The following is a 23,226-nucleotide window of genomic DNA, read 5'->3' as shown; positions in this document are numbered from 1 at the left end:
TTAAAATCTAATGAATGCTCTTGAGCGCGGAGAAAACCCATTAGGCTGTGTTGTTTTACCCGTGAGCTTGCTAGGTGTGATGCAAAAGGTCGAGACGAGAGGGGAGAAAACCAAATTCTGTTGTGTCACGCGAACGTCAGTCTGCTCTTCCTCTCTTTCTTTTCAGCGACTCTTTCACTTTGGCCTTATTTTTTCTGACTATTCTGCGCTTTGAGCGATAAACAGCGCCGGAGGTCCTAGAAAAATACCGCCCAGTCACACTGTGAGCATAGTGTCAGGCATGCCGTAACAGTCGCCGACTTTGAGTGAAAAAATACCGATAATATATGAAAATAAACAACGGGGCCTGCAAGTGAGAATCGAGCAGGCCCGAAAGCTCGTGCGCGGAAACTTGTGACGCACGACGTGGGTTGGGCGAGACACAAAGAGCAACGCTTTGGCCAGATCAGCACAGCAGACGCGAGGCAGGCTGTTTAGCTAACGTTAATTGGCAATCAGCTCGTCACTCTGGCGTGGAGCGAGAAGTTGAGCCGCGGGAAAATTGGCCACAACGCTGACAGATTCCTCGGTAGGCGCGGCAGGCTGGGGCGGTGGGCTTCCAGCCAACTTGTCGCGCGGCTAGTACATCGGCCCTGATTAATTTGCGTGCAACGCCCGTGCACGGCTCGAATTTGGCGCTCAAGCAACGCTCATGTAACGATGTAATGCGCGTCACGCGTCTCTCGTCCAAGAGCACAAAGACAGGAGAGCTTTTTCGAGGCTGCCGGCTGACAAAATCGGCCTCGTGCGCTTTGATATCGAGCACGAGCACACGTTGCACGGAATCCGATCGCCTCTATATATATACGAGTATATATATATGTGCTCGGGGGATATCGGGCGCCATTCGAATGATGAAATTACAGTTCACAGCTTGGCTAATGGATACGTTGGCTATTGATCCACGAGCGAGGGCGCGCGCCCACACATTTCACGTGTAACTTAATGGGGATAGAGATGCAGTCGTCTTAGGCGACCAAACTGAATTGACGGCTGGGCGCTCGCCGGCCTCGCGTGTCAATTAGTTCTACGATCGTTCGGTCGAATGTATGTTCAATCGGACCGAGCTTCAGAGATAAACCTTCGCAAATTGGCGAACAAACAGTCAACTTTGGACGCTGACAAAGTTGCTCGCAGCAGACGCGTCTACCGAACGGATGGAATCAGCTGGTCTCTCGCACTCGGCAAATAGCGAGTGCGCTGTGCGCTATCGACACGTTTGTCCGCTGCACTTAAACGTGTTCGGACAGGGAAGGTGGGGGGTCAAGTGGGGGGTCAAGTGGGGGGAGGGGGGGGGGGCGCTGGACGACAATAATGGGCATTGCGCGAGGAGCTTGTTAACGAGCTACGTGAGTGCGCGCACTGTCGATTTGCATGACGCGGCCGAGCGAGCCGATCGCCGACATAAGCGTCCCGTGATTTAATCGGCGCCGCTCTCGCTCTTTCGTGTTCTCGCGCGCGCTTCGACTCGACCTGCAAATCCCAGGCTCTTTTGTCGTTCCGACGACGTTAACGGTTGCCAGTAGAAAGGTGCAATGAATAAAATACTACGGGCTTTCCACATGTATTTTTATGCGTATCACATCGCTTGGAATTGTGCGATAGTCGCGTCGATAAGTTTTCATCAACGAGTCGCGTGTTATCTTGGAGTCGACCAAAGGTTATCTAATACTTGCATGCGCGCTCAGAAAAGTCAGGATAAAAGTAATAGCGTTCACGAGTATATAGAAGAATATTGTTAATAATGCAGTGGTGCTCTTGTCGGCGCCTCGCCGATTCACGCCGACTCCATTTCGCATATGAACGATTGCTTTTCGGTGCACTTCACGTAGGACAGGTACTCTTGATCGTCGATAATGGCACAGTTCGGACCGGATCCCTCGGCGTGTCTCGTATATCCAGCCTTATCCGATGCACCTTTTCTCCACTGAATGTGCTCGGCGTCAGCCAACACACCGAAAAATATGGTTATCCAAGATCCATTCTTGCAGTAATCGTGAATGCCGACGTACGCTTTCAAGTTGTCGACAGATTGTAGCGTTGCCATTTTCCTCCTCATCAAGTCTCCCAAAGCCTGCGTCACGCAACTCGTTGATTAGGCGGAAAGTCGCAATGAATGGTAAAAGAGCATCAGTGTGCAAGGTATACCTTTCTTTCGGCGAGCGAATCGACGACAGCGAGATGAGCCTTCTCCTGGCGACAGCGGTGCAGTGCCTCCGTCCAGCTCAACTCGGTGAGATAGAGCTTATGATAGCCAACTCCCGGGGCGAAACTGTAGCCTCTCGCTACGAGGAAATCGTGATACGATTTGTCGAGCACGTCCGCGCTCGCCGTGTCGTTTAAAGTCTTCTCCAATTTTTCCTTCATCGATTTCACCCTCTTGACGATGTTTTCCAACGAATTAATTAGCGGATCACTCGTCATGGTCGTGGTCGTCGTCGCGCTCGTGGTCGTGGTCGTGGTCGTGGTCGTGGTCGCAGCCGTGCTCGGGTCCATCGCAGCATATTTACTCTGGACTTGCGGCTCGCTGATGGATTTCGAAGGCGCGACTAGAGCCACTAGACAGCCGACCATTGCCAAGAGAAGTTGCGGCTTCGGTCGCTTCATGACGAGCCTCTACGCAGACGGGAGAGTACGCACTGAGAAAATATGAGCTGTCGGCTGGTCCGACTCTCATTCTTATACGAAAATGCGCGCGGGGCAGATTGATAAAATTGACGAGCAACAGCTCTACACTTGACAACACTGCGTCATGGAGGACAATGGATGAGGCCAAGCTGGCGATAAAAATGTAATGAACTGAGATGCGCGGACCGATGGAGGGACGAAAAAAGCGACAATTAATCGTTTGTAATTTATCCTCTCTGGCGCTCGGGCATTCGAGGAATCGAAGGAAAAGTGGAGAGGATCGGCCGAAGCAGCCGAGGCCTAGGCGTCGGGAATTCCAAGCAATTTGGCATCCTCAAACAACACGCTCGCGCGCAGTTTGCCTGCGCGAAATTTTCGGCGATGCTCCGAGCGCCAATCGATTATGAGAGGGGAGAGCTGGCTAACACATACACACGCTAAAGCCCATTAATCTTTCTTAAATTGATTATGGATGCCGATGTATATAAGCGCGCCCAAGTGGCAATTTTCAAGCAGCACACTTCTTTTTTTGCTCCTATCTTTGGCTTTTTTCACGATAAAAATGAAAAATTTTCCCCTCGGCGTGCTCGCAAGCCGCAATTTCGTGCCAAATTAAATTTGCAAAAAAGTATGGTTCTTAATTGCAGCAGGCGATAATCGCGCGCTAAGTAAGCCAATTTCTTGGAGCTTTCACTGAAATGCGACGGACTGCTTCTGTCCATTTCTGTGCTCTATTTCTATTTCCGGAATGGATTGTCAGGGCTCGGCTGCCATTTGGACTACTGCAAATATAGTGGGCAAGCCGTTGCTAATCTACGGGCTGGCACGATGAGGTGTAGGCTGCGACAGTAGACGACATGAGAATCAGCTGATCGCCAGATGTTCCGCTGCCTAAGACACATGGCTTGCTTGCGCAGATGCAGTAGTGCAGCATCGCTACGCGCCGCTCTCAAATATTGATCGATCCAATTTGGTGCACACATGACAGTGGCTAATACGATCGCAATTGTATTCCACACAGGCTGACGCCCGTAAAGCACCCGAGCCATCTACGCCATCGGTTCTGTCCGCGAAGATAGACGCCTCTATCTTGGCTGGCGCGACACGGTATGCCAGGCAAATGCCCAGGCAAATGGCCCTTGAATTTGATTATTGAGGTGGCCGATAGGCATTATATGCATTACGTGCGTGTGAAAGCGTGTTTTCAAATGGATAATCCGATATCGCTGTGTATGCCCGCGAGGCACGTGTCACGCTTGCGCGTACGTGTAACCGGATTTAACGTACGGGCCGCGCGCCGCCAATTTCAACTGCGATGTTAATTGAATGCATAATTTTCGCGCTTGGACCATTAGCTCCGTTGAAAGATAAATAACGTAAGCCCCCTCATCAATGAATGCTTGATGGCCTTATCGTGTTTATGGACTTGGCGTAAAGGCTTAACGACTGCCATTTCATAAAATATCCAAATTGCATTGACTACTATAGACCCTGGCTTGCAACGCGCCATCTTGCTCGTTCTTGGCTGACTTCCTTTTAATTCTCACGTGCGCTGCAATGATCAACGATAATATTTCGTTTGACGCTAATGGAATATCCATGCACATTGGCTGGTAAATAATCATGCTCGTAAAATCAAATGTTCAGCTTGGCCTGTGATGTACAATTGGCGAGCTCGCTGCGAGTGTACCATTTCAATTGCTTTCTCGCTCGTCGATACTGTCGTCGAATCAACGAATCAGCGAATCAACGAATCAGCGAATCAGCAAATCAGCAAATCAGCGAATCAGCAAATCAGCAAATCAGCAAGTCACCAAACCACCTTTTCCGACCGAACGACCGAATAATCGTCTTCAATGACGATTGCAGAACAATCGCGAAGGTACTCGGACCGACGCTTCGTACGCCCGTGAATACGTACAGCAGCAAGCAGCAAGTACTGAAACGCTGAAAATGTGTGTCGCATGCTGAATGAGAAGCGCGCGTCGCAGAGTTTCTCCGTGGACTTGTTAACGAGAGTCGATTAGACTTTCAGCTGTCGCTGCGCCGGCATTTATATCGGCATTTATTCTCGTTCCGCGAATCGCGGAGTACGACTGCATGCAGGAGGAAGGGAATACGTTCCTTTGCTTGTCTCGCTCGAGCGGAAGCTACCGCTGTGCGCGTACAGTGCATGGCCGGCCAATTGGACCGAGTGCATAACTTGAAAGCTGGCTGACGCACAAATGGAGGCTCGCTGCGCGCTTGCTGTAACTTTCACTCTTCGCCGAGTTCTGTTTTCAGCTTTGGCCTGCCCACATGATCACACGCACGCGAAAACGCGTTGCCGTACTGCGTCCTTTCATACTGCACTTTGATCAGTATTTTGTTCGAAAGCGTCCGATGCTTGCGAGTCGCTGTTACATCGAGCGAACAACGACAGTTTGCTCATTTCCAAGTGAGCCTATGCCGATAATTTACATCTCGCAACCATGAACTTTAAAGCTCCTCTGCCATCTGAAGCTTTCGTATGCCGGCGAAAGCATTTTTTATAGAATATTCCGGAAACCTCGGCGTGGATAACAATCGAAACTGCACGGCAGCTCCGTTCTCGCGCGATGCGCATGGAATAGTCTCACGTGTCGGGGGCAAAACCGCTGGTCTCGTGCGTCAGAGCAAGCGCGTCTCACACACGTATCGGGAGAGCGAGAGAGAAATCATTAAAACCCCGGCGCGCATCAAAAGGATTGCGACTGCGGCGCGCCGACGTAGCTTTACGTTGGCAGTTTATACTTGCGAGCGACGGGGCCGGACATCCGGCGAGCGTCGCGCGAATAGCAAATACCCCAGAGAGCTATACGCCTTGTTTGCAGCAGCGATGCTCCTTTTTGCCAAGAAGCTGCGCTGCCGCGATCGACGGCCAGCTGTTACGACGCTCGGGTTGCGGATTAATTTTCTCTCCACGCGATACGTCTGTCGATTTTTATAATTGGAACGCCCTCTTTGTCGTTGGCCGCGCCTGCTGTATTACTCTGCCTGGCGAATAATTTACTCGTGTGCCAGTTTTTCTTCGCCGTGCTCGTGCAATTTTCTCCGAAAAATCTGTGCATCGATTCAGCCGCAATCTCTTGCAAGCGAGAGTATTGCATTTCAATTCTGCGATTTTAATGAATTTAGTGCTCGAGTCTACCGCAGCAAGTCAATCCGAGGGCAAGCGACCCGGCAGCTTGTCTTACGGCAGCGTGGTCGCAACGAGCATCCGATATTGCGTGCATTCGTCAAACCAGGTCGACTGGCAATGACGTCGCGCAAAAATGCGCCGCGGAAGTGACTGACGGCAAAAAATCTCTCGTCGTTGCGCGAATACGCTGCGTATGAAAAGCATTCCTCTCGGTCTCCCGCTCTCCCACTTCCCGAACATCCGCCGCGAGCCGATGAAAGGACTGCGCTAATCATTTGCTGGCCGTGCATGCCAACTCTACGTTTCGCCGGAAGCTTGCACCAACTGTTACTTTTCACTTTTGTCCACGGACACATACCGCGAATATGTGCACATGACGCGCTGCCGCGATGACGAAACACGAGGAACAAGAGGCTCAGCCGTGCACCACCTCCTTTTTTCCGCTCTTGTCGTCGCCGCGAGCACTTGCTGTGCAGGAGATTCGCCTATTATTTACATCGGCTTCGCCTGGTACAACGTTCGACTTGTCATTTTGACGCTCTAGCTAAGTCTGAAGCACACTCTGGCCGTCGATTTGCGTACCACGGTGTTACTCGACAGTCGTTGTATTTCGATTGCTTCACGGGTATTAAAATACAGCAACGAGCGCTTTCAAGTATACCAATTGACGAGGCATCATCATCCGGCCCATTAGCCAGTAATAATTGAATTCAATTCAATGCATTTTCAATCATTAGAGCTGTTTTCCAAAAACTTAATTATATACAAACGACACGAATGAAGCAGAACGCGCCCATTCAGTCATTAACTAAGGCGCACGAAAACGCTGCTGTCCGTATACATATGTACGGATATTTATTTTGTGCGACAACAGCGACAACAGCGACGATAGCGACGATAGCGACGATAGCGACAGCAGCGACGATAGCGACGACAACGATGACAACGACGACAACGACAACGACGACAACGCAGACGAGCTCGCAAACGCAGCGAAGCGTCGCGCGGCGACGCTTCTGGCAAAGGATAATTAGCTTGTCGGCGGAGCTGCTGTTGCTGCCTCGTTAAATTTGAGTGGGCCACGCGCACGAGCATCGACGTATGATGCCGAAGCCTTAGTCTGCGTGTGTAACGAGCTATCGATGCCGCGGACCTCGTTTGTCTTTTCAAGCCAACGACCCGCCTGCCGTATTGTGTTGCACGTAGCACAGCCTGTTCACGGGTGATCTGTGCAGGGCGCACTACTCGTCTTGCTTCATATTCCAGCCAATTTCACAACTTTTATTCTTTGCTCAATTTCTTCCTTGATGCAGAACGCGAAAATCAACGTGACGTTTCATCAGTCCGTGGTTGCATCGCAAAGAATCGTCGCGCACGTTCAGCACCCTCGCGTGGTCTGGCCGAGATGGCGCTTCATACAAAAGAGCACGAATGGCTAATTCCTCTCTTTCTTTTCTCGAGCTCGTCGGCGAGAACTCGGTGACGGGCGGAGAGCGACTGTGATTTATGAGGAAGCGCGTGCATCTCATTAGAATTTTCGGTCGGCGCGCGGCCGTGATCGTCGATTTCTAATGGTCGGACTGGAAAATATCGCGTTACGGCTCTTCGAGATAAATCATCTCCAATGACACAGGAATCGATCGATCTGATTGATCGTGCGCGTGAATCCGCTATTTCCAGCTTTGCTGCTTTGACTTTGTGTCTTCCGCTGCCGTTGGACTCGCTTACAGGTACCGCGGACGATTACCATTCCGAACGTAACGAACTTAATGAAATCCGAATGATGATTGACTTATCGAGTTAGCAGCGCGGCGCAAAATCAGGCGCTAACGTGACGCGGGCACATTCGACAAGCCACCAACGAGCCTATTGATTGGCCTTATTTGAAATGAAGTTGTTGGTCGGGTCCACTTGGTGCTCGTAAATTCCAGGCCAACGCAATGATATTAAAAAAACAAGCCGCACGTAACCGAGAGAGTGATAAATTTCACTTAGCTCGAGCTGAGGCTCGAAAAAGAGAGAGGAGGAGAGAGCCCACTTGCGCTGTTGGCTAATAAAAATATATGCCGCGGAGCCGCGAACGAGCGTCTGTTGATATTCCCGAGGCGGCGCGGGGCGCGGCCGTGCATCGGAGACAGTCGCGCGGCGCGACTTTTCTCTCTTTCTCGTTCTCCATTTCAGCGGCTCATGAAAGTTTACCGGCCATTCGGAGCAAAGTCCGGGGGCCCGGCAAGCCTTCAGGACGGGCATTCGAGCTCGTATAACGTATTTACGACTGAGAAGCGAAAAAGGGAGCACAGCCAGTCCTTTTTCTCTCCGGCTGCGCAGCGAGCCAACAACTCTCTCTCTCTCTCTCTCTCTCTCTCTCTCTCTCTCTCTCTCTCTCTCTCTCTCTCTCTCTCTCTCTCTCTCTCTCTCTCTCTGCGCGGTAATTGTCTTGCTCTCGACGTACTCGCCACCGTAGCGCACGTTCAATCTCCTATCCGCTCAACTTGCTGACCTGGGCTCATTCGCTCTTCCTTTTTACTTTTCTCTTCTTTCCTCCATCAGCGCCAAATGACCGATCAAAGCTGCATATGTCTCACACTCCTCGTCAACTTGTCCTCACCGCGCCATTCAATTCCGTCGTTTTTTCGCAAATTACACCAGACAATTTTTCATCGCCCCGACTTTTCGAAAATCGAGCTTTCGTTGCCTCTCGCAACAAATTCTTTTCACCAAACCTTGTTAGATTTACGACGCCAACGAACAATATCTCTTTATTCACTTTTTAACCCAATAGCCCCTTGAATCACATCTCATTGCGAGTGCCTTGGCAAAGAACCTGAGTAAATAACTTTGTCCACTGAATTCGTTCCTCCAAAATACCCGATAAAAGCGTCAAAGATGTGCGAAAAGGCGAAATAACGAAAAAATAGAGAAATCAATCAGAAACAGGAAAACTAAGTTAAAGCTCGCGCAATTAAAATGTAATTGTCAATGGAGCTGCAGTAGCAGCGCGCGCTAGTCAAAAATACACCTCAAAGGCATCAACGCGTTGAAGCTTGCGGGACCTGCTGGCAGCCTTGCGCGCACACGTATATAGCCCTGTAATTGACACGTTCGAGCGCGAGCCGAGCGAGCCGGGTGGGTTGTTTTTCCTGTAGGTTGGTGCTGTGGCGTGGCGCTCAACGTTTAACGAATAGTTAGAACAATTTGCCGCTGGAGCGGAAGCGTCTGGCCGACGGCCAACGTTGCTCTAATTTAATTTCCCTTTGGATTCCGCTGCAAGCAAATAGCGCAAGAGTCGATCGATCTTCCTCTCCTCTCCTCTCCTCTCCTCTCCTCTCGTATCGATGTTTTCCGGGGAGAGGACGTTTTTCCGTCGAGCCTAATTGCCCTCTTTGAAGTCGACCCCACTCGTGCTCCAGCGAGTCTCTTGCTTTGCCTCCTTTTGCCTGGTCAAACTCTGACATTGCTTCGACGAATTGAACGATCGCTGAGTGACGGCGAAGTAGGAGTAAAGAAACGAATAGAGGGCTGCGCAACTGGGCAGGGGCGCGGCGCAAGTTTGACGAGCTAATCCCATTCTCGCGCTTACGCGCCGCGCGGGCTTTTCCCAAAACACTCTGCGCGTAGAATCTGGCGAGCGTGGGATCGGCTCGGGCAGCGTTATAAATAGCGCGCGATGCGAGCCTCGCCGCTGCTCTAATTTTTCACGCGGCAACGGGCCAAGTCGTAATCCTGCCTGAAAAAGCACGCGTCCATGACGAGTCCATATTTCGCTACCACTGCCGCTTCTAGCACTCCCCGAAGCGTGCTTTTTTTCATATGACGATGTGGCGATGCGCAGAGGCGTTCCTTGGAGACTCCTACAATGCGAAGCACCATTGGCCAATGTGTGCTCTTCGCCTCATTTCACGGTTGAACTTTGTAGTTGTAACAGGAACGATTTTCAATTAAAGCCGCACGTTAAAATATATCGGTTTATTTGCAGGAATACAGATTACGCACATGCCAATGGTTTGACCAGCACTCGCGCGGAGATCAGAGTACTGTTTTCGTCGATTGCGATCGCTCGCGAAACCTCCACTTATGGCTAACTGCCGACTACATTCCGCCGCTGACGCCTGATAGGGAGACGTGGGCCACGGCATCGCCGTGCGACGGGGACCCTCAAAGCAACAGAGCTGGGGGCCTGGAGCCACAGAACCACCTTGTTGGTTCCGCAACGTGCGCGCGCTCGCTCCCTTCTCTGCAATCACCTCGCTCTTCCTATTGCTTCGATCCATTACACCCGCCTTGCCAACGAGTGTCCCGTGCTTTTTTACAAATTCATGGACCATTTTTTAAAATGCATTTTCAAGTAGCATTTTCATCGTTTCGTTATAACGCGCTCGACCGATAAATTCGTTGAAAGCAGATGTGGCAAATTATAATGTTGATCCCGGAAGATCCACGAAATGATGTACAATCCGTAGGGCGCCGTGCAAGCGTATGTTAACAAACTGGCACTCCGCTGGCAAGGGATGAAACAGAGCCGAATGCTGAAATTTCCAGAAGCGAAAAAGGCCGATTCACGAATTCGCCGCATGAAAAACACCCAAAGCACCGCTCGCCACAACACTCTCTCTCTCTCTCTCTCTCTCTCTCTCTCTCTCTCTCTGCTGCTCTGCTCTGTGTAATTTCGCAGCTGAGTTGTGCTATCGCGCGATTCCGATTTATTGTCGAGCTCATCTAGCTGTTATTGCGTCTTTTAAATGGGCACACTTTTACGCGCGCGAAAAGCTGTTGCATTAATTACAAACGCATAGCTGTTTTAAAACTCGCTCGCACACTTCAAATTACCTACTGCTCGCCCTGTAAATGTTTCGCCCGCAAATTTATACGCGTTTTTATCACTTTACGCTTTTCCAGCTCTCCTAGCTTCACGCGCGACACGTATTTTCTCATTTTTGTTATTTAAATTTTTTATCATTACTCAAAGCGGTTTATTAATTAATTTACCCGACGTTTACTTAATACACTCATCAGCAAAAAGAATTGTGACCGCGATGAGTGTACTAGATACTAGATTATATAATACATCAGTATATTCTTTTCTTTTAAATATTTACGATGACAAGCTTTTCTTTATAGACTTTCAGATATAACAAGCTTCCAACGGCGATGACTAAGTTCAATCAGTTTTATTCCATTGAAATAAATTAAAAATGTGAAATCTTAATTTCGTTTATGAAGTAATCAACGATAATCAACATCGTATCGCATAATCACATTGTGTAAAATGCCCAGAGCGTTGTACATATGGTTAATCAACTGAATAAATTGCAAAAACATAGATAGTACACGTGGAGCCTTCTCTTGAGAAACGAAATGAACTGAAATGTACCCGGCCGCGCGTCTTCGAACCGATTGCGCTTTCAGCCAATTATGAATCGATCTCCTCGTCGCGAGTAATTCGGAAGTCTGTTGAGATCATTAGGACAATAATGGCGAGGTGTATACCCTAGTCTGCAGAGAAGTTCGCAAAACCAAAGGAGAGATGTTAGATTTTCAAACTTTTCAGGCTTTCACGAAATGCTGTTTGCAGAAGTGATTCCAAATAGAATTATTATTATTATTATTATTATTATTATTATTATTATTATTATTATTATTATTATTATTATTATTATTATTATTATCGCCATTATTATTGTTATTATTATTTTTGCTTTTCTTGCGCGAACGCATAAACAGTTGTTTAAAAAAGAAAAGAGAGGAGAAAAAAATAAATGAAACATAAATAACAAAACGGCAGTGCACGACACTCGGAAAATATAAAAATTAATGGACCTTATAACTTGTAGCAGGTCCTTGGATATAGGACTTTTCCTGAAAGTCGCGCGCTCACAGCAGATAAACCACTTTCTCACCTTTCCATTTTCGCTGCTCGTCCATATCGACCGCCGGATAAAATATCGCCAAATTTACATGTCCCCATAAATCCTCTTAGTTTCCGATATGTGTGCATGCACCTTAAGGATTTGTAACGCGTGAGAGCCGCTCTGCACTGGTCCTTCTATCCCTTCGGCTTACTCGAGAACTTTATATGCTTCAAGAAAGTCTTCCTTCATCGATCTCTCTCCAAAGAGTCATCGTTTACACTTGTGTCTATCGATTTTACAAGAATGCGATTTCCGAAGAGTAAGAAGTTTTAACGAGGAACGATTGACGCTCGAAAAAAGATGTGCCCGCACTTATACCAACCTAAAGCTTTGGGCTTGCTGTGCCAAAGTAAGGCCGAGTAAACTCTATATTAATATGTTCTTTGTCGAAAGATCCGATATCGTAACGCCGACGTGCCAGCTTCGGCTCATTGCGCCGTTCAATCAATATCATGCATAATCCGAAGTTAGAGCCGACGATAAAACTGCGAGCAGGAGGAATGTCTTGATTGAAAAATTTCAATGTGACGCTCGAGGCTAGCTGATGGATATCTTTTTGCCGAATGAACCAGATGTTGGTTGAAAGCCAATAGGAGTGGAAAAAATTTTAATCAATTACTACAAGGACGTCAGGCGAAAAAACGGATCTTGATGTCGTGCAAACGACGTCCTAAACAATCGCAAAAAAGATTGGCCAACCCTCGTCGAGTGATTACGTAAACAACGTCCCGTCGCTCGATTAGAGGTAACGAAGAAAAGGACAGCTATACGGCTGGGGCGTTGGAAAAATCGAGCTTGATATAGTCCCCGACTGACCAATTAATCACGATCCATCGAAGCTGTAGCTTACGGGCGACAAATCTCTGAAGCATTGTAGGGGAGCATCATTAAATCCGCCTATATCGGATGTCAGTCGGCCAAACAAAAGCGCTTTTGTGCTACGAGCAACGACAGCAGCAGCGCGCCGATCGAAAATTCCTCGTCGGTTTATTGCTCGAATGGCCGTATAACGTTGTGTGCGCGCGCGCGAAAATTCCGCGGACTAGCCGCGGCGGGCGAGTACTTTCGTTCGCTACGAAATCGGGCATAAATTTACGGCGAACACGGCGACAAGACTCGTCGTTCTTTTTTGCGATTAATTCGCGGCCGTTATGTGCGAAAGGGGAGCTTGTACTGTCGGAACCGATTCTCAGCCACACTGCAGCTTCGATGTACGCTGAGCTTTCACGCGCGCACGGTCTCGTTCGACAGTGCATCGAGGCTCATCTTTCGGCTCGTTTGGTCTAGTTACAACCACGTCGTGCGCGTCCGCCGCATATTTCTGAAAGAGAATCGTTAAGAGAGAGTAGAGTACCGTCGGGTGTAACCCCGTAGGCTGCAAGATATACACTTTGTTTACAACACATTTTTAATAGTACAATACAGTTATTATAAAACAATAATAATAATAATAGCATTTAGAGAAGCAATTAGATCAATAACGCAAATTAGGTAATCACTAGAAAAAGTTAATCGCATAACATAATAAAGTACAGTTTGAATCAATTTAATTCAATTTACATATAAAAAGTAATACAAATTGAGAATCAAGCTCAGCTTAATCGAAACAAATGTATCTAATATCATATAGCAATGTCAACATTATTAGAGAAGAAAAGTCAGGTGAAGGTGCAATTATTAAGAAAGGAGAGCTTGCGAGCATGTCTTGAAAACTAACTTAAAAACTTGAAAACTAGCACCCTACAATGGCCTGTAAGTCGGTGAATTTGACGAAATTCTCCGTCATAGGTTTGATTGGAAAAATTCTCGAGGAAGGACTAAGCGACTCCAGAAATTTGATTTTCTGTCCCCTTTTTTTCCTTCCTTAAAACTGAATATCGATCACGGGATGGAATTTTTGGTAGAAATAGAAATTGAAAGTAGGGAGACGAGGATGGAAATGCATGAGAGATGAAAGATAGTAATTTAATGCGAAGGTAAGATTGTCATAGAGTTGGATTAAACGGGGGAATATTATATTTGAGGTAGTGACCTGGGGTTTAAAGATATTCCATGGTAAAGGTAAAAGCACTAACGTTAAAAGGAAGAGGCACAGATGGCAAGAGAGAGAAAGCAACGAAGTTGGTGAGTTCCTCTGTCTCTATTTGGGTATAGAATTGTTGAAGTTCAAGTACTTTAAAAAGGGAAAAAAGCCAGCGTTTGAGTTCCCGTATCCTCTCAGCTTTAAAATCAGCGACTGATAGCTGGTTAGAAGATTCATACCATTCGTGGCAGCAGAGTGCTTCCAAGCTTCAGTCCTTGGGGCAAAATAGTGGAAGGCTTTGGTGGATTTCTGCTCGATTGTCTACAGGACAGTAGATTTAGGAAATGAAGACAGGTGGTGCGAATACTGGGTGCATACTGTTTTATAGGTGAAAAGAGCGAGTGCAATATTTCTCTGAGACTGTAGGAAAAGTCAGCCCATGAAACGAGACATGAGATTTTATGTTTTCTATAGGGATGAAAGGGCTATAGCCTGTTATGAAACGTATCCAGGCATTATGAGCTATTTGAAGGGCTGATACTCTTGTTTTGTCAAGGTGAGAAAAAACTATCGAAACATAGCAAACATTAGCCCGAATAAGTGTTTCGACAAGATTTTTCTTAGTGGCGATGAAGTGAGCTTTCTTGTGGAATTTAAGGGTTTCAATGCTATATAAACCTTCCTTATGATATCAGATACATGGTGTTTCCATTGGAGCGAAGATGATTTAGTGAAGACTAGGTTCTTGATAATTTTACCCTAATCAGGTGACAGTGAAGAAACACAGTAAAGCTCGCTACTAATAATGACTTTGGTTTTGGCAAGGCTAAGCTGAAGATTGTTATTTTGGACCCAATCTGCAACTGATTGGGCATAAAATTTTTTGAGTCCCTGCAACAGCTCAGAAGGTCGGCAATGAAGATATATTTGGGTATCGACAGCATAAATCAGATATTTTGAAAAAGACAGAACAGCTGGAAGATCATTGATGAAAATGGAATAAACAGCGGGCCAAGTACACTGCTCTGCGGGACTTCAATCTGAGCTTGCAGCCACTGAGATGGTCAATGAAAACCTGTCTGAGAGATAATGAAAAACCACTCGAGAGATTTATGTGTGAGATTGAAAGCTCTGAGTTTCTTGATGAGTAAGTCATGCGATATCGAATTGAAAGCTTTGGAGAAATCAGAAAAATCAAGAGAGATTGATCGATTATTAACCATGGGGTATAAGCCCGTGGGTTAATAAAAAGAGAGAGAGAGAGCGAGAGAGAGAGAGAGAGAGAGAGAGAGAGAGAGAGAGACATGCAGGTCTGAAATAATCAATAAAGATCGAGTCTTTTTAGCAAAATAGCCAATGATCAGAGATGCTCCAGTTCATCGAGGAGGATCGTTAACGTTGGCGTCGGAAATTTCATCGGCACCCGTGCGTCGTCCCGCCAAGCTCTACACCAGTCTCTCGAAATAAGTGTAACGAGGAGAAATTTCTGGCTCCCTGCGGAAAGCTGCCATGGCATTTAGGAAGCGTGGCGCAGCTGCGAGAGCAAGTTTATATCCTGGTTGACCTGCTCGGTTGCACAGCTCCAAAGAATCTCGACGTACTCTCCTCGGGATTGACGCCATCGTCGCAATTTCCCAACTTTGCTCAGCGCAGTCAGCCAACCAGCCATACATCAGCTGGTGGCAGCGGCTATACGCGAGCTTGGCTCGCTAAGAGAGAGAGGGCGAGATGGAAACTCGGTTATTATCTGGAGCTCATCCCGAAAATCCGATATTTTCTCGTTACAACTTTTCAACGTCCTATTAATTGCTCTTCGGGTATATCGCGCGCAACCTACAGCTCTCGCTCTCTCTCTCCCCCTGATCTCCCTGATCTCCCTGATCTCCCTGATGGGTCTTCCTCAATTTCTCGAAGCGAAGAAAGAGCCGTCTGTCTTTATACTTGAACGCCCAGTACGTGGCCCCTGGAGAATCAGCTTGCTGCTCTGCCTCCTCTGCCGTCTCGTGTTGCAGCAGTAGCCCTATCAAGCTGCCAGGTAGGTCTCGCCTTCTCGTTCTCCGTTGTACCAGCCCATCTTCTCGCTATTGCGATCTCTACAGGGAGAGAAACGGGAGCAGGTCGCGAGCGAGCGGAAATCGCGTTTTGCGTCGGTTCATCGGCTCTGGAGAGCTTCGACTTTGGCCGGACGACATTCGAGATTCGCTGAGTAGGTAAGGTCGCTGCCCTGCTGAAATCAATGGTTATCTGCATAAGGCAGCGCTCGGCGAGCCAAAAAACTGACTGTCAGCCAAACGAGCCTAATTAAGATAAGTAGATGGAAAGCTCCCTATCGGCTCGACTGTTTCGCAACGTCGCCCATTACGACACAGCGGCAGCGAGCGAGCGGCGGCACCTCGAGGGAAATTAAAATAACCATTGGGGCGCCGTGGCGCGTGTGCGAGGGTGTAGTAAGCAGTCGGCGGCGGCGCTGCGCAAAATGTTGTGTCGAGTGCGGAAGCGACTGCTCCGTAGAAAAGTGTAAATGGTTCGAGGCGTCAAGAGGCGCAGCCGAGATAAGCAGTTTCGCGGCGCGCCGTACGTATCGGCGTTCACGCTTGATTTGGTCGCAGGCCGTGGTGCATCGTCGCCGAAATTAACCCGAGTGAATCGCGTAGTCGATATCCGATATAGGCGCGCGCGTGCGCGCGTGTGTGTGTGTGTGTGTGGGTGGGTGGGTGGGTGGGTGTGTGGGTGTGGGTGTGTGTGTGTGCGTGCGTGTGTGTCGCCGCGCGCCAGCCTCGTACGGTCGAACGGAACGCAAGGACGAGAGTCACTCGAGAACGGCCTATCGGCTTCATTTTAATCAATGCCCCTGACAGGCGCGTTCGCGCCGCGCCGCTCCATTCTCAGCTACACATATGGCCGAGGCCATTTGACAAGTGCTCGCGACGGCAAGTAATTGGCAAGTATGGCCTGGCAGTGGCCAGTCCGAAGCTGTGGTCGCGCGCTAACGATGTCTCTCGTCGATCCGCACTTTTGGTTAATCTTGCTAGCGATCGGGTCTTTACGATTACAGCAGCATCGTTATCTTGTCAAGGACACCGAAACGTCGTAAAACATCGTCACTTGCCAACTGCCAACGCTCTTCCGCTCGGCGAGTTTTCACAAGGATGTTTAATTTGACGTTGAAAATCAGTTGAGCCATCATTTTTATTCCTGAAATAAAATGTGAGCTTTGGCAAAAACTACATCCTCAATTAGCTTTGATGACTTCATCGAAGGAATCGTGGATGGTTCTGCGCAAACGCTTCAATACGCCAGTCTAGCTCGGCGAAAAATCAGCGACCATTGGACAATCGATTATCGACAGGTCAGAAAAAAAGGAAAGAAAAGCCGAAGCCGCTCGGAGCGTTTACGACTGTTGGCGCGTAAATGGCAAATTGCACCGTGAGAATTTCTCTCGTGCATGTCCCGCGGGAAAGCCGATCTCGCTCTATATATCCTCGAGACGCGAGTGACCCCACCCTTGAAAGTGAAAGGGACGAGGAGCAGGAAAAAAAGCAGCAGGGGAAGACTCGAGGAGGCACTTTATTACCGATCCGCGCGCGCACCAAAATAAAAGCCAATTCCGTGCGGGCTTATAATAATAATACACATCTTTTTGCGGCCGATCAGTCACCGAGATACGCGTCTGCATGCCAATTATATTATTTTAATATCGCTATTTCGCATCGCTCGCTACGGCTGTGCGCGCGCGTACACAAAGCCTTTGCGACCAAATATTACGAGCTCGATTTTTTCTCTCTTTTTGCCAACGATTAAATTGTTTGCCGTAGCTCTTTATCTGGCATACTTTATGGGAACGCTCCGTCTGTGTGAGCACAAACAATTAAATGTTAACTCGGCAAATGTATTTTCAATTGCAGCGATTACAGGTGAAGCAGCCTACTTTGTTAGTTGACTCTAACAATAGCTTGGACTTGGCAATTATGCGAATGCGCTTGCTTGATACTGCCGCGATCGACGCGAGTTTGTCAGTTTGTCGTGGAAGCACCGAAATTGGTCGTGCTGGACGTATTGCGTAAGCCGAAGTAAAGACCAGCCACGTCACGTCATCAGTCGTAAAGAGCGAGAAAAAAGACGAGCAGGTCCCGCGTCTCGTTATCTGTCGGTCGTCTGGGGCGCCCCTCTCGCACTTCCGCTGCCTACATCTCTTGGCTCGCGGCTTGGCTAATGCGAGTAGCCTCTCTCGCTCTCCACACGTGTGGGTCGTGGTCGCGTGGGTCGGACCGGAACCCGGCATGATTCACCGACGCAGTCTGCTCTCTCTCGGCCTGCTCGTGGGAGCCCAGATGAATAAGGCGAAAGGATATCGGTCGCGGGCCTTTTTTCGCGGGAAATTTGCATCGCCAGATTTATGCCTACAGAGAAGGCTATCGACCTCTAGCGCCTACCGCCTTTCCGTCGCCTTTCCGTCGCCTTTCCGTCGCCTTTCCGTCGCCTTTCCGGCGCCTTCCCTCCTGCGCCGGCGTACTGCGAGAAGCGCACTGGGAGTGTCGCGCACTGTCCGCGTCCGACAATCTTATCGGACAAGTATCTCGCCAGTCTCGGCTTCATTTTCATTTTCGACAGTAGAGCGCGATCCGTTGCTTGGCGGTACCGTGCGCGAGAGGCCTCTACGAAGAGTCTATGAAAACAATCCCTTCGATTGCCACTGCTTCAGCTGTTTTATTCCTCGCCGATGATCCACATAGATAGAGGCTCAAGTTTGCACTCGCTCCACGTTATATCGGAGCCTGCGCGAAATGGATTTTTCAGCTGCTTGTGGGCCGGTTTACGTGCTATCTCCGATCTTTCTAAAAGTACCTCTGAGAGTGGGCTTTTTTCACGTTCTTCATGATCGGCCGACTCTGCTGAATTTCACTTCTCGACCGCGATACCTTTTCCAGTGGGTTCGGCGAGTACGAGCGACAATGCCAAATTGCAAGCGCGTTATCATTATCGCGGACGAACGCGCGTTTCTTTGCCGGCCGAAATTCATGGGAAAGGTCGACGACAACTGCCTCTGACGAGCGAGCATGCGTCGGTGAAAATGGCACGACGCCAGGCGAGACAAACCGGCGCTATTTTCCGCGGATGATGGCGCGTACGGCGAGCCAATAATAATCAATTTGAGCCGAAGAAGGTTGCAGTGCGGGACAATGGGCGCGTAGGCGTCGGGATCGCGTGCGCGTTGCGCTCTCCGCTCTCGCAGCCGAGGCGCCGCCGCGTGCGCCGAAGCGATTACTTCCGCTGGGCCGCGTGGGCCGCGTGGGCCGCGTGGCCGCCTCGGCCGCTAGCCGATGCGACAGCCGTCTCTTCGTTAGCGCGAATCCGAAATTCGACGAGGCGACGTGCACGTTATCAGTGGCTCGAGCTTTGCGCAACCCACTTGCGAGCGCGCCGGAGGAAGTGGCCGATTCCCTGTGCCGTGGCGTGGCGCCATCCTCTTTTCTTCTGCAGCGCCGTTATACGAGGCAATGAAAAGCCCAGATGTTATCGGCGCGAGATTGCCCTGGCGCGGCTTATGCAAGCTCTACCCTCCGCGAGAAACGCAGCTTGCAACTGATATCTATTCAAAACAGGCCGGCTTTGTGCGCACTGACTAAAGCCCTGCAAACTGCGCCCAAAATTAAAACCAAGCGGCGCCAACGCAAAGCGCTCTCTACGTACGAGCGAGCCGCGGACTGCTAGCCTCCTTCGTTTTGCTCGCAGTGCGGCCAAATTGTGCCAATGACGAGTCCGAGCACCCGAGACAGACCCATCGGCGAGTAACGACGTGTAGTGTGCCAATCGGCCATATCAAGCACGCGCAAATCGCCGGCTTAACGCACGCATCGAGAGAATGATCTGGCAAGAAGCGGCGGCGCGGCCATAGCGAAAGGGGCTGCCGCCGCGGCCGCCGCTGCCGCCGTTGCTGTGGTCGCTAGGCTGCATTCCGCGAGCGGCCTGACCGCCAATCCGTCCGAGGAACTGGACCGCTTGGCCGCTCGCCTCGAGGCCTTTGCCGAGCCTCGTTAGGATCCCTCTTCCGTGTGTATGCCCGCGTACACAAACCTTTTGCCTCGTGCCTGGGCGAAAGTCGCGGTTCAGACTGGTCGCCGCACTGATTAATTTGCGTGCGAGCCAAAGCCTCCTCCTCTCCGGCCGACCTTCGCCCGCCAACCAGTGCTTTTCATTTGTCGACCAAACCAACATTTCACTCGAGACTTGTCATCGTTTATTCTTCTTATCGCGCCTCTTCGTTTATACTTGTTTCCAGTATGCACTACGATTTCGCGCCACGACGCTTCACTTCCGATGGTCATCCCAGCCCTACTTATCCATTTCTAATTGAACGACCACTGACATACTTGCCAAGCAGCTGTTCGTGGAAACTGTTTGTTTTATGCAAATCGTCGGATCGAATGAAAGAACGACAGTAGTAGTCCAACGGTGTACGAGCGCGAGCAATATATGTGACAGGCGTCGCGCGCGCTTAATTTGGCATTTCGTTATCCTCTTGCCGAACAAATACACGCAGCTAGCGCCGATTGCGCGTAGCGCCGGCTTCGACTGAAAAAGAATAAAAGAACGAACAATAGCTTATAGACGGCATAAGACTCAAATAAAAGGAGAAAGAAAGAGAGCACTATCCGCGAATCTACGACGTGAGTCGTCCTCGTTTTCTTTTTCTTTTTCTTTTCCTTTTCCTTTTCTTTTCCTTTTTCTTTTTCTTTTTTCTTTTTCTTTTTTCTTTTTTTTCATCCGATTCCGCGAGCGTCATCGACGATTACGCATGACGAAATCGGGAAAAAGAGGCCACGTAGTTGTACCGAAATAAGAGGCGCTTCGGATAATAATAAAATGAAAATCTGCCTCTACGTCTCTCTGTTTGAAGTGTTCGGGGACTTTCTCACGCTCGTTAATGCGCGACACGCGTCTTCGGTTATCGCTCGTCAAACACTGATTCACCGCGAGACACACGATTCGCCGATAAGGATTTATATAGACACGAAAGACAGTGAGAGACAAGTCAGCGCTCGAGCTCTGGTGTCTTTGACGAGTGACGACTCCTCCGCTCTCTGGCGTTTTTATTCTGTCGCTTTGCGCGCAGGTGCACGTACACTCATTCGCTCTCTGCCTCTCTGGCATTGTTCGTTCGGCGGGATTCACCTGACTTTTTCATCCGTCTGATTCATACCTCGGCAATCTTCGCAATGAACACTTGTAACGTGGGACTGGCCTGCGAAATTTCAAGCGCGGTAAAGCCCTAGACAAAGCGTCGTTCGGATGGTCGACCACGAGTATGATAAAGTATCGATAGCGTGCGACAAGCTAATAAACGAAGACACTCGCAAGGTACATTAGCCAGCGATGCCCCGTTTTCGCATAATTCATTCGGCGCACAGGCATAGAAAAGAACGCGTCCTCGTATCTACAAGGCTCGTTACTGAGATTGGCTAACGAGCGACATTGGAATACTAGCGGATTCCGAGAAATACATTATCGGCAGATCCGCCAAAACGAAAAGAAGGACACATCGCGCGAAAAAATGTCTCACGCCCACTCGTCTGAATAATCGGAGATATAGCTTTTGACGATTCGACTGCTCTTCTGTTTTTAATGCCACCGCGCGGCGATCATTCTTTTATTTGTACACCTACCGAATTCCCGGCGACGATTTATCGATTGACTCTTTCTCTTCAGAGACACCGCGGTTTTCCTTGTAAAACGAGCCAACATAAAAAGTTTGATCGATGCAGCTGATTGCCTTAACACAGTTTCGTCATTAAAAGCCGGGCGAAAGGCAGGTAAAATTTTTAATAGCTCCGCAAACGGTTTTCCTTGGTTATGCAGTGTGCAGTCAAACGAGATATAAACGAGATCTGTGGGATTCGGTGAAATTGAAAGGCTTATAAAGCTGGTTAAATTTCTTGTCGGCATTTTAATGTCTTGATTCGTTGGCAACGCCAACTGATAACCGCGCGCGCGCGCGCGCGCGACAAAATCGATGCCGTGATATTTGGCGCTGTTGCGTTCGTCGGGATTGCCGAAGGAGAGCATTCGGATGGCATGCCGAACTAATCAGATACACATACGCGGAACGACATTGGAACATTGGAAACCTTTTAAATGTAGAGCCCAGAAGCTGTAAAACACGAGGCGTAGGACATTCCAGCAAGCCGGCGCGCAGCTGAGCACGAGTCAATCATGAATATTCCAGTAGGCTTGACACATCCCCCGATCGGCGCGATATCAATATCGAAACGCCAAGCACGCGAGCCTGCTTGCTGCTGCCCCAGGGAAATGACGCACGCCCCGGCGCAGAAGTGCTGCGTTCCAGCGCGCGAAACCCCGTCGAAGCTAGAATCGCACGCGCCGAGTTCAGCAGTTGCACGTTCGCCTCGCGCGCATCTGCCCTTTCCTTTGGCTAATTTATACAGTGACGACGAGAGGATCTATCTTTGCCGCCCGGGCTGGCCAAAACAACGCGTAGAAACGCCGCGCGCACTTGCATTAGAATACAGCCGAGCGATCTGCCGTGCCTCACGTCCGAGAGCCCCGGTGCACGACGTGCCGTTCGACTTCGAAGCGGAAAACGAATCGGCTGGGAATCGAATGGAGCTCTCCATCGAAAGTCGGAAAATGGATGTAAAAGCGAGTCGGCCGGAGGAAAGTCGCTCGACTGTAAAACGAATGCACGCAAAAAGATAAGAGAAGAGTCGGAGCTAAGACTATACGGATGCACAGTCTTGGCGGCTGGTCCCTCGAGGGCGCAAAAAAGGATTCCCTCGCGGCACGATCGAAGAGGTCCGGAATCGTTGGCCGGGAGCTTAGCATGGATCGGAGATCGCCGAGCGCCGCCGCCCCTTTATTCCCCGGCGCGCGATTACCGAATCGGCTGCAGCGCAAAGCCAGTTCAGCCGATCGCTGGCGTTGCTTTCTTTGCTCGCGAGCCCGCGCCGTGGGTGTGGCGGTGTGGCGGTGTGGCGGTGTGGCGAGGCCTGGAGTTTTGGCCTGATTGCCCGGCTGACCTTTTCATTCGTTGGTTCGTTTTTTGCCGCCGAGCGCCGCAGCAAGGTAGCTCCTTACGGTTCTATAAGTGGGCTGCATTAGCCTCGGATGTGGATCGTACTCTCGGCGGCTCGATCAAGGCCCGCAAGGATCGCTCGTGCAATGTCGCTCGTGCGTAAGAGCGCCTAAGAGCGCGTCTCGCACTTTGTTCCTCGCGAATTTCTTTCGTTGGTTTCATCGAGTCGCGCGATCGTCGTTACTTGTTTGGTTGTTTGGTTGTTTGGGCAAGCTCATTTTCAGGCCTGAGGCCTGAGGTCTGGACTGGCATGCGAGCAGCAGGCGGGCTCGCCTCCAGGGAGGCAGCAGTGGCTCTCGTTTCACCGACAAACCGCAAGATACCTCTTACCGAAATTGTATTCGCGGTTACAACTGCATCCGTTGGAAGCGGGAGC

At 49.6% G+C, this 23,226-nt stretch overlaps 2 protein-coding genes across 4 annotated transcripts in view; one reads left to right on the top strand and one right to left on the bottom strand.

Annotated features, from left to right (window-relative positions):
- Positions 1–23,226, top strand: part of LOC131671979 (protein rhomboid) — a 186,451-nt gene that overhangs the window by 58,172 nt on the left and 105,053 nt on the right. The window lies entirely within an intron of this gene.
- LOC131671981 (uncharacterized) lies at positions 1,610–2,662 on the bottom strand. The gene is made up of 2 exons (XM_058948850.1): positions 2,188–2,662; positions 1,610–2,113 (listed from the first exon to the last, which is right to left on the bottom strand). The coding sequence occupies exons 1-2, from the start codon at positions 2,644–2,646 to the stop codon at positions 1,817–1,819; spliced, it is 756 nt and encodes a 251-aa protein (XP_058804833.1). The 5' UTR covers positions 2,647–2,662; the 3' UTR covers positions 1,610–1,816.

This window comes from Phymastichus coffea, unplaced genomic scaffold (genome assembly GCF_024137745.1).
Source record: "Phymastichus coffea isolate CEN01 unplaced genomic scaffold, Cenicafe_Pcof_1.1 PCOF00140, whole genome shotgun sequence".
NCBI lineage: Eukaryota > Metazoa > Arthropoda > Insecta > Hymenoptera > Eulophidae > Phymastichus > Phymastichus coffea.
Note: the sequence above shows the minus strand (reverse complement) of the source record. Positions and strands in the feature narration are given on the sequence as shown.